The 11,467-nt window shown below is 35.7% G+C and overlaps 1 protein-coding gene across 1 annotated transcript; it reads right to left on the reverse strand.

Annotated features, from left to right (window-relative positions):
* Nucleotides 1-4,187: 4,187 nt before the first annotated feature.
* On the reverse strand, nucleotides 4,188-5,636 carry LOC148868959 (chlorophyll a-b binding protein CP29.2, chloroplastic-like). Its single transcript, XM_088972149.1, has 2 exons — nucleotides 4,821-5,636; nucleotides 4,188-4,726 (listed from the first exon to the last, which is right to left on the reverse strand). Exons 1-2 carry the CDS (start codon nucleotides 5,328-5,330, stop codon nucleotides 4,361-4,363), a joined length of 876 nt encoding a protein of 291 aa, XP_088828275.1. The 5' UTR covers nucleotides 5,331-5,636; the 3' UTR covers nucleotides 4,188-4,360.
* Nucleotides 5,637-11,467: the final 5,831 nt, after the last annotated feature.

Genomic DNA, 11,467 nt, shown 5'->3' on the forward strand with positions numbered 1-11,467 from the left:
TTTATGGAACGTCAATGTGATCTCTAATTAGTTATACTTTCATTCAACTAGTAGTAGTGGCTGGTACGTTGGCCTGGTAGTCCCAATTACCTGTTCATAGGCCCTCGGATGGGCTTAAGCATGTATTTTAGCCCGTGGGCTTGACCTCGGGCCTAAAAGCCCGAGCCTGACTATTTTACGGGCCAGGCTCAGGATTTGTTAAAAAAGCCTGGCCCGAGCGGACTTTTCCTAAACTACCTAATCCTAACCCAAAATACTTAAAATTTTTCTTTTCATTCTCCTTTCTCACTCTCACTCTCAAAATCGGCAAACCTAATTGCACCTGCGAACTCAGTCACCGGCGCTCGACGCCACCAGAAGTAGTCATCTCTCTCTTCGATGGCAATCTCTCTCTCTCTCTCTCTCTCTCTCTCTCCAGCCAGCACCGTTTTCATCTTTTTTCTTCTCATTCTCAGTTCTCTCTCCAGCTGGCACCACCAGAACCCAGGCACACTGTTTTCATTCTGCAAACTCAGGCACCAACGGCTAGCGCCACCAGATCTAGATCGTCTCTCTCTCTTGAGCGGTGAGTTCTCTCTCTCTCTCTGGCCGGCATTGTTGTCATCTTCTATCTTCTCACTTTCTCAGTTTCTATTCTTACTCTCAGACTCCCAGGAATCGGTGAACTCAGCAGGCACCATTCTCTCAATCCTCAGAGGGCACCAGCGCTCAGACTCCAAGGTTGGGTTTCGAGCTTCGAGCTTTTTATGAGGGCCGAGCTCGGGCTCGGGCTCGGGCCTGAAAATTTTATGTTAATAAAGAGCAAAAGCCCAGCTTGGCCCATGAATAGGTCTAGTTCCAACGGATATGTGGATTCGAATCCCTCTATTACGAGTCCGGCTTCAGTCAGAGTAAAGCTTATTTAAACAATCTTTACAACCTTGCATTGGGAATAGGCTCTTGGAACGGTGTGAGGACGGGCTTGCTCTGATTGAATCTTACCTCTGAATTGTTAATATGTTGTGTTAAATACAAAAAAAAAAAATTGTAGTAGTAGTGTATCCCGTGCCTCGCCTCTACCTACCAATATCAATTATGATATATTCCTTGTCGATATTTTAATAATTGATTTAAACAAAGTGAAGGACAAAAGCACCTTTAACTCTTCATTAAATTTTTAAATTGAAGTTTTTCTTGTCCTCTACTTGCTTCGTGAGTTATTAATGTACATCAAAGGAATCAAAACCATCCTCGTTACCCTGTTTTCCTGGTGGTGGTTTCCTCCATAACCTTATATAGAAGATGAAATGAGAGTAACGAAGATGGGTGATTCCAAACAATTATGTCCCAAAAAGGTGAAAACAAAGGGTAATCATGGGTCGGGTCAGGTTAGGCTTTGCTTTTATGATAAGGGCTATATCTTAGGCATGTGCCTGAAATATAAGCCCTGGCCTAAGTCTATACGGGCCTAGGCTGGGCCGAGCCTAATTCCGAGTCAATGTCCTCATATATAAAATATTATATATTTATATATTAAATGACATAACATGCATATAAACTTATTTTATACATTATATAATATAAAATATTACATATAATATAAATTATACATGTCGTGTTATAATATTTATATATAAAATATATAATATAATATAAAATAACATATATACATATGTATACATTATACACAAAATGTGTAAGTATAAATATATGTGGATCGGGTTAGACTTGAAGTATTAAAGCCAAGCCCGACCCTAAAATTTACGGGCCTGATGTAGGCCCAGGTCTGAACCAGGCCTAAACACGAAACCCAAGCCCAAGCCTAGAATTTCCAGGCCAAGCCGGGCCGGACTGAAATGATCACCCCTAGCGAAAATCCAAGTTTTACACCACCCTTGACCATTATTCTAAACACTTAGAATCAATTTTCCCATATTGAGTTATTTTTTTATAGGAGTAAGATAAATTTTTTATCTAGGACAGAGGTTTTAAGTATTTCAGTTAATTACAACAATTCCCCTTAGCCTGTAGCAATTAGGAAAAGGGAAATTGGCTATTTATCATTTTGCCTAGTTGTATCCATTAACAATTAGGAATAGAAATCCCTTTTCCTTTGTACAAGGGCAATAAGGCAAGATATAAACATTGAAACCCAAGAATAGAACCAAAGATGCTTATCATAGATGGTGCCTGTATACAAATATATAAAGCGATATAAAGATGCCACTAACAAGAACTTTAAGTCTAGTACAAGAGTTTGGATTTTCTACCCACAAAACATCACAGTCACATATGGAAAACATCTCATCCTCTTACATATTATTATGCATGGAGGTAGTGTTTTGTAGGTAGAGCAAACTAGGGAGAGAGCAAACTTGGCTATTCAAGCTCGACTCATAAGATTAGTATAGTATCAGGCTTGAGCTTGATTTGAGCTAGAAACTTGAGCTCAAGCTTGACTCGATTCATAGCTCGTAAGTTCGAGCTCGGCTCGACTCGAGCTCGACTATAAACCAAGTTATTTTTGAAAAATAAAAATTATATGTATAAAATTATTATTATTTATTTCCAGACAAAAAAATTAAGAATTATAAAAATTATTTACTATTATACATAAAAAATAAAAATATTATTATATATAATAAATATTATTTATTATATATAATATATATGTACGTATGTATATATATAATAAAAATTATTTATTTAATACTAGGCTCACGAGCTGAACTTCACTAGGCTCAAATTCGGCTCGAAGCTTGGTTTAAATCGAGCTGAACCGAGCTTGGTAATGAGATGAGTAGCACTTTAGAATGGAGTTTAAATTATATTACAATTACGAGATATTAGTGATGCTAACTCTAAATTTATATAATCCATTTTCTTTATTTTAATACCAAAAAATAGAAAAAAGAATCAACACAAATTATTGACATTTAAAAAGTTCCGTTTGTTTGCAATTCAAATATAAACCATGTGCTAAATTTGTATAAATACATACAAAATATAAGGTTTCGCACATTTGCATTTGTACTCTTTTCAAACTTAGCCCTAAATGTAAAATTTGTGTTTTTAGACTGTGTTTGGTTGTAGTGCGATTTTATCTGCACTAGAACAAATGTATGGGAATGCAAATGAAAAGAATGCAAATTCTGGTTTAAATTTGTTATGGGTTTTACTTTATTTTGCTTCATGTCTTGATTTATTTTATGTGTATTGCAATCAAACAAAATAAGGTGATTTTGAAATAAAATTAAATCATAATTTGCACCAAAATCATTTGCACTGCCATGGTTTTGCATCAGTGCAAATAAATTTGCATTGCAACCAAACACAGCCATAGGCTCAATTTGGAAGAACAAATACAAATATATAAAGTGCAAAACCTTATGTCTCTTTGTATGAATTTATACTCTTTGCAAACTGAGCATTAGGATTCATTTACATTTATTACTTGTACTTTGCACCACATTCTTCCTACCTTTATTTTACTTTTTACTTTCCTCCTTCCAAACAAACAACCTTCTTGCTAAAACTAGATGAAAAAAAAAATTAATTAATTAAAAGAGGATGAAAATTTATTTCTGCCATCAATTTACAACATAAGGAGAAAAATTAGTTGGTCTTATCTAAAAAAAAGCATGTTTTTAAAATAAAAAACAAATTTATAATGTAGAAATTATATGATTTATAGAATATCAGATGAAGACATGTTTTTGAAAACATAAATTCAATAGCATGGTTTTGGTTTCAGTTTTGAATAGAAAAGACACCTACTTTGTGTATTTGTTTTGAAAATCAATATGTTTTCAAATCAGGTGATTTTGATTATTTTCGGAACTAACAAGAAGAAAAACAATTCAGGTTGTAAAACGCCCCTTAAACAATCATGACTCCTGGTTTTATTATATATATACATTTTTTCTTAATGAGATTGTCAACATTAGAGCCTAGTTCAGACCCGGGTCTGATTGTCCTAGACCTCATTAGAAACGCAGTTTGAGCCTGAAGCCTGGACCAGACCTGAACCCAGTAGACATTTCACAACCTAACCTAACTTCACATTTAAAAAAGAAACAAAGATGTACAGAAGAAACTCTATTGCTTTTCCTCGTTACTTTGGAACAGGGAGAAATTAAAATTATTAAAATTGAAATGACTCCGATTAACTTTCCTTTTTCATGATCAATTGAATAGCAATCTCGTAATTTTGACTTGTGAAAAATTATAATATAAACAAACTATATGCAGTTATTATGTAGTAACATCTCACATAATACTGTCAAAGTTTTTACAGATGATGATGGTGGAGATACAAATAACAATGCAAAAGCTAGCGCAAAAAGTCCCCGCGCCGGTACAAAAAAGAGAGAGGAGCTTTTCAAGAGGTGGAAGTGAAACGATCAATGATGGTCGTGTGAAGTGGGTCGCTCAAGTGCGTAGCCCAGTTGTTGACCGGACCTTTACCGGTGACTGCGGCTTGCACGGCGAAGCCCAGGAACGCAACCATGGCCAGACGAGCATGCTTGATCTCCGCCAACTGGAGCCTCGATTTCTTCTCCGGGTCGGCGGCCAAGCCGAGAGGGTCGAAGTACTTCCCACCTGGGTACAACCTCTTTTCTGGGTCGAGCTCTGCGTTCCTCTGGAACTCAATGTATCCGACCAGTAGAACTTCAATCCATATCAATGTGGATAGTGAGAATGGAAGAGGAAGGCCAAGGTAGGATGATCCCTCCACCAACTCAACCTGTAAATTACCAACACAAATCAATTTTCAGAAATGGGTCCAACCATTTTGGCAGGATTTCCTCTAGAAGTTGGAGTGTGACTATGAGGCCTACCTTTCCGGCATCTTGCCAGCTAACGCCGGTGAGGGCTTCAACGGCGATGGCACCGAGTGTGCCCAGCATGGCCCACCGGCCATGAATGAGTTCACACTCGCGGAATCTTTGCAACCCAAACACCTCGCTGTAGGGCTGGAATGGAGTCGACTTCACATCTGAGCTCTCGGTCCGAGTTCCTATTATATCACCAGCCAGGTTCTTCGCTAAGTTCTGGTCCAACGAGTCCAAATCGAACTGCAAGTACTCGACGGGTTTCCCCAGTCCGAAAGGGTCGAATCCGAAGTCACCAACCATACTTCCATCGAGCCACTCGGGGGCTTTCGCACCGGGGAACCAAAGCGGCCGGTCCGAAGTCGGCTTCGACGGCGCGGTCTTCTTCGGCGGAGGAGATTTCTTCGTGCTGAACGGCAACCCGAATCTGGCCTGGAACTTGCCGGAGTTCGTGTGCACGTCGTGAAGGCGAGTTCCGAGGAAGGAAGAAGTCGCGGCGGCTGTGGCGGTGGCCATGGTCTGACCTCTGACGTGCGGCTCGCGACGGTGGTGGTGGTGGGTACTCGGTGGAGTGGTGGGTTAGCGTTGGAATTATATTTTGGTGATCCTATGAGGTTATGTGGTCTATCCACGATGTAGATAGGTGACCGTTGGATGTAAAGAAGGTATCCATCTGACGGATGTGAGAGTCTCGGCCTTATCTTTGCCTTATCTGTTGATTCTGCGTAGCCACGCCGGTGGCCGATGTTCCAGTAGCTGTGCACGTTATGTGGTGTTTCTCTGTGGTTGGCATTGCATGGCAAAATCTTTTAACGTGGCCACTGTTTTCCCACATTGTTACCCGATTTTATCACTCATTCATTCGTGTGGCTGTCAATGGATCGGATCAAGAACTGGGTTTGACGATCCAATTCCAAATTATTCGGATAATTCGGATCATAATCAGTAATAAGTATTGGTATAATTAATATGATACCGAAAACGTTTGTGTGTCACCGGGGTAAATTTATGATGCGGGAAAGCTATGATGCCGAACTTTTATCATCAAAACCCTCCGTCGTCAATTTTGATGAATATCACATGATCGATTATACTAGCTATTGATTAGTTATAAGCATATCAATACCTAACACAAAGGGGCGCCCCACAACGTCCCACATCACATTTCCTATGTCGTGTATTAGAAATATCTCTCGATGATGGTATCAGAATCGATGATATCATTATTGAGAAATATTATTAATACACGGCAGGAATGTACTATGGAATGTTGTAGGGGCGCAGATTTGAACTCCTTTAAACAATAGCCATAAGTGAGCCTTGGTTACAAATTAGCCAACCCAAAATAATGATGTCATTATGGTAATAAGTGGCTAGATAAAAAAATTAGTGAAGAAGTATGAACAAATTTTTAATTTTTTTTAAAGTATATAGTTAAAATTTGTTGCCCTGATTTTTTATCCCATACTTTCAAAATCAAAATTATTTACGTATTATTATTGATTTTTTCAACCTATTCGTGTTTTTTCCATACTTTCGAAAATATAAAATTTGAGGCATTTTCTTTAAAAAGAATCTAAAGAAGTTGAAAGTTGAAACATATCCTTATTATCTTCGGGTGGTTTCTCTTTCTCAAAATGAAAAGGTAAAAATAAGTTTGGCTTAATGATACATAATATCATGCCATGGAAATTGGATCGAAAAACAACATTTTGCTAAATAACATATTTTTTGCCATAATTTATTTTTTTTGGAAAAAAAAAATATTGGGAGTTCTAAGCTGCTTAAAGGTAGGGGTGTCAATGGACCGGTTTTGGATTGGACTCCGTCCAAATCAAAATCCATTTGGATGGATTGGATGGACCAATAAGACATATTGAATTTGGACAGACTAGACGGACCAATATGACATATTGGATTGGACGGTCCATCCATAATGAATTTATATTGGGTTGAACCAATATCTGGTCCATTGATAGAAGATAAAAAACATAAGTGTCAATGGACCAGGTTTGAATTGAAACCAATCTAAATTAATAGGAATTTGAACAGATTGAATAGTCTCTGGACCAGTCCAAAATGGTTCAAAATATTCATTGGAATGGATTGAACCAGGTCCATTTGTAATGGATTCACATTGAACTGGACCAGATTGGACCAAATCCAGTCCAATTAATACCCCTACTTAAAGGGATGCATTAGGTAACCCATAACCCTTATACTGCTACAACTTAGCTACCATAATTGTACTTGCCTCAAAAATTAAATGTGGGCTCTACTTGAAGATTTTTAACACCAAAAATCGATTCAATTGCATAAGTTTACTAATTAACCTGTTTGATGATTATAGTCCAGAGACATCTATTCAAGCTATATAGTGTTTATGCAGAGTAGTCTAATCTATACTAATATTAAAAGTGTGAATGATAGTGTGAAATTTTTGTTTGATTAAAATACCCTAATTTTTTAATTTTATCCATCTCTAAATATATGAATAGAAATACAATTTGAATAACTGCTTTTTATTCATTCAAATCCCTCTCATTAAGTCTTTTATTCAAGGTATTTACTAATCCTTTATTAATTAACCATACTAAAGAAATAAGGCCATGTTTGACAGTGCTTAAGTTAAAAATAAATGCTTATTCAATAAGTGCTTAAAAACAAATGCTTATTCAAACAAACACTTATTTGCATTTGGCACCCAACTTTTTCAAGTGCTTATTTTTAAAATAAGCACTTATTTTATATTGGGTATTTGGTAGTTTTATCTCTAATAAGCACTTAAATAAGCATTTGTGACTATTTTGTCATTCATTTTCTTTCAAAATTTCAAAATATACCATTTGAGAACACTTTTATTAAATTACTTTTATAAAAACACTTATATGAAAGTACCTTTATAAAAGTATTATCCATTGTATACATTGTATACACCACAGATATGGGTTGATGATAAGATCCCTAAACCAGTGGCTGTCATTGCAAGAGTGTTCAAGATTTTTGTATAATCATACATTTCTTAATGCATATCACCAATTGATCATATACGTGATTGACAATAATATTATTAGAAAATTAATCTTGTCATGCTATCAAAATCATCAAGAAATTAAGAATTAATTGGATGATTCTATTACATTGCTGGTCGGGAGGCAACTTTTTATCCATTTCTTTTAACGCACTCTATCAAGTACTCACCCTTTAGATAGGGTTTAGATATGGATTGAGTTGTTAGAGAATAAAAATCTATCAAGGACCGACCTTAACAAATTAAGTTTTTATGTTGGATGGTGTAATGGTTTATTGGTTTGGTATTAATGTCTATTTTTATTTACGAAACATTCTTGTGTTTGATTTGATCTTCATCCCCAATATTATAATTAATTAAGTTTCAACAAAAGGTATGGTGAGCCTGTACTTATCCATGCTTCAAGCCTAATAAGCTTTTACCTGAGGGGACGTGTTTGAAAATAAAAACCTATTCAGGGACCTCAACCTTTGAGGTTGAATGGTTCACTTGTTGGATCAATCCCTACATGATACTATCCATTTTTGAAAATATAGGCTCTATTTGTTCGAGTGCCATTTTATTTTCACTAATACAAATGCATGCACGAGAGTGCAAAGGAGAAAAATGTAAGTTCTGGTTCACTTTTGCTTTGGATTTTACTTTACTTTCAGATTTTATTTTATTTTATTTTATTTCATCTGCAATGCATTCCAAGAAAATAAGACATAATATCAAACAAAAATAAATCAGAATTTGCACTCAAATCCTTTACTCTCATAGCCAGGCTATAATGCAAGGTTTTTAAAATCGAACCAGACAATGAACCGGTCAGGGGTCTGGTTCCCGGGTCGAATGGTTTGATTGGTTGAATCGAACAGATGGCCCGCTTTAACAAAAAAAAAAGGCCAAACCATTGGACGGTTTGACAGCCAGAGTCAGCGGTTTACTGACTAAATCAATAATTTTTGGCAAAATAACAGTTCTAGGATAAAATGGAACCAGTCACCTGACCGGTTCCCAGTTTTTCCGGTCCGATCCAATTTTGAAAACCATGCTATAATGTCAAAATATAGTATAACTTATTTTCAAAGTAAAACATGTAAAACGGTAAAAGAAAAGAAAAAACCATGCTATAATTTACAGAGTCATGAGTGGGTACTAATAGCAACTCGATTCTCGACATATCTGATGGAAGTTTAGGTTTGCGCATTACACAGCACACATCAATCGGATTTTAGTTGAGTTGGGCCTACGAATGTCTGGTTCCTAATGGACCGGATTATCCCATCATGGGTCCCCTTCTTCCACAGCACATAGAGTAGGATTGGTTACCTGCTTGATATTTTTCCGGGTTAGGATCAATCACTATCAAACCTGTCCAAACTTCAGAATATTTCAACTATTTGGTTTGACGGAATCAGAGTCCAATTCTCATTCTTGATGGAATGACATTTACTCATTTGAGGGATGATCATTTTCTCCTGTTCTTTCTCTCTTAAGAATGAGAATCCCATTCCGACTGATTTCTATTTCAATTCTGGTCTGAAGCAAATAAGGGGAGAATATACACTATTCAACTGCTGACTACGAACCAAACGTGAGTAGAGTCATCGGTTCAGCTGTCCGGTGTCCAAATCTGACAACACTTGGCCTAAATGCCCATGACTATGTCTTCAATATGACCTCTCACCAACCACTAGGTTAATAGATGGAGATGGATTTTGGACTGAATGTCTTCTCTATCTCCAATTTGTGGGTTTCGGTTGATGAAACAAAGCACAAATGAAGTGCCTTCGTTTGCCAAGTGCACACATGCTTGATACAATATACCATTTTAGTATATGCACTTGATCATGTATTAAGAAGATACAAGTTGTCCATTCAAAGGGTGTAAACAACTGCCTACTCTCTCTCTCTACACTTCAACTTAAAAATTATGGTGGCCCCCTCATGTGCGTCAGACTCACTAATTTATGGATTAATAAAGCATGCAATCGATATGATAATATGACTTGTGTTATCTCCGCTTAATTATTCTAAATTTTTTACTTATATTATCTCAACTTATTCAAAATTTTCTTGGAGTGTTAATATTTTTTTCATAAATTTATTGAAATAAAATTTCATGTATGGTAACTATAATGAATATGAATAAAATCAAATTGTTGAAAAATAAAGGGGGTGTTTGACAATATGGTAAGCAGAATCTTAATTTGCTGATGTCAGAGTCGTTTTTTGTTTTCAAAAACAAAATAAACCTTGTTGTCGAACACCCCTAAAAGGGTGCTTTATAACATGAACTATTTGTTTTTGAAAATGCCATATCAGTTAAAAAAAAGTTCTTGAATTTGGTTTTTTGCTTTGAAAATAAAAAACAAGTTGGTTTATTTAAAAAACAATACAAGTTTTTCAAACCATCAAGGCAGTATTTTTGTCATATCACTTTTTCTTTTTTTTTTTAAATGAAAATATTGGTTTTGAACTATTGTAGGCGTTTTGCTATGTATAGTTGCAGTTGTATTTTGAATCACACAGAACCATTGATACAGTATGGGATTTGCACCAAATGAGTAAATATTTACAAAATTGGTTTTCAAATTAGTACATATAGGGAGAGGATGATGAAGCACAAAAAGAAGCTAATAATTCTTATGTAAGTTGGGATTACTACAAAACATACAAGAAAGTGGAGATGATGGCAATGACCCAACTTAATAAATACTTACCGAGATAGCACCATCGCAGAATTTCTATCTTAATTCGTTTTCATCAAGTTAGTGTCATTGTAAAATTTATATTTTAGTTCATATTTACCAAGTTAGCATTACAATGGGATTTCCGAATTTGTATTCAATTATGACTTTCTTTTTTGAAGAAATTTAGTAGGATTATAATAAGGAGTGTTTTATTAGATTATGAAACCATTTTGTAGGAGGCATAAGGGTATAAATCTATATAAAGAATAGATAGGACAAAGCTAGGGGAGTTTTGTATTGATTTTTTCTTTAGTATTCAATGAAGAGTTGTTCTTCCTATTTATTTCGGTGTTTGCTCTTTTCTTTGAAACTTCTCTGAAGGTGATTTATTTCTGTATTGCACCAAAAGAAAAAAAAGAAAAGAAAAACCACAACTATCATTCTATTTGTGATTCATTTTTTGGATTCCACGCATTGTCAACATTTTTATGTGACTCATAAGTATAGAAACAGTTCATCTACCCTCATTCAACGTTCATCGTATAATTACTCGTTTATCATATGTGAATGATAATATATATACATGTTAAAAAGTGTATGTAATTATATATTTTTTTTCACATGTATAAAATACATAAAATCACTTGGCCACATCAGCCTTCTTTTTGATTCATGTGCATGGTTGTGTTAACAAAACTATCTTTCATATTGGACTCTGGATTTCCTACCCACTCTCTACCCACCGTGATTGGAGCCACACTTCTCTATTATGAATTAAGAGGTGTGTGGCTCCAATTCACAACCCGTAGCGAGTGGGTAAGAAAAGTTTGTAGGAAATCTGGACTCTTCATATTGTTTAAAACAAGTGTGAATTTTGTTAGTTTTGGAACCATTTTTTGTTGGTTGAAAATGCCTTCCACAACGTTGGTTCCGTTTGTAAGCTA

This window comes from Nelumbo lutea, chromosome 2 (genome assembly GCF_056320005.1).
Source record: "Nelumbo lutea isolate HS-2025 chromosome 2, American lotus-T2T, whole genome shotgun sequence".
Lineage (NCBI taxonomy): Eukaryota > Viridiplantae > Streptophyta > Magnoliopsida > Proteales > Nelumbonaceae > Nelumbo > Nelumbo lutea.

Coding starts and splice junctions, on each gene's coding strand:
- LOC148868959 (XM_088972149.1), bottom strand. CDS start 5,330: ATGGCCACCGCCACAGCCGCCGCGACTTCTTCCTTCCTCGGAACTCGC. Junction 4,727..4,820: donor GCTGGCAAGATGCCGGAAAG/GTAGGCCTCATA, acceptor GGTAATTTACAG/GTTGAGTTGGTGGAGGGATC.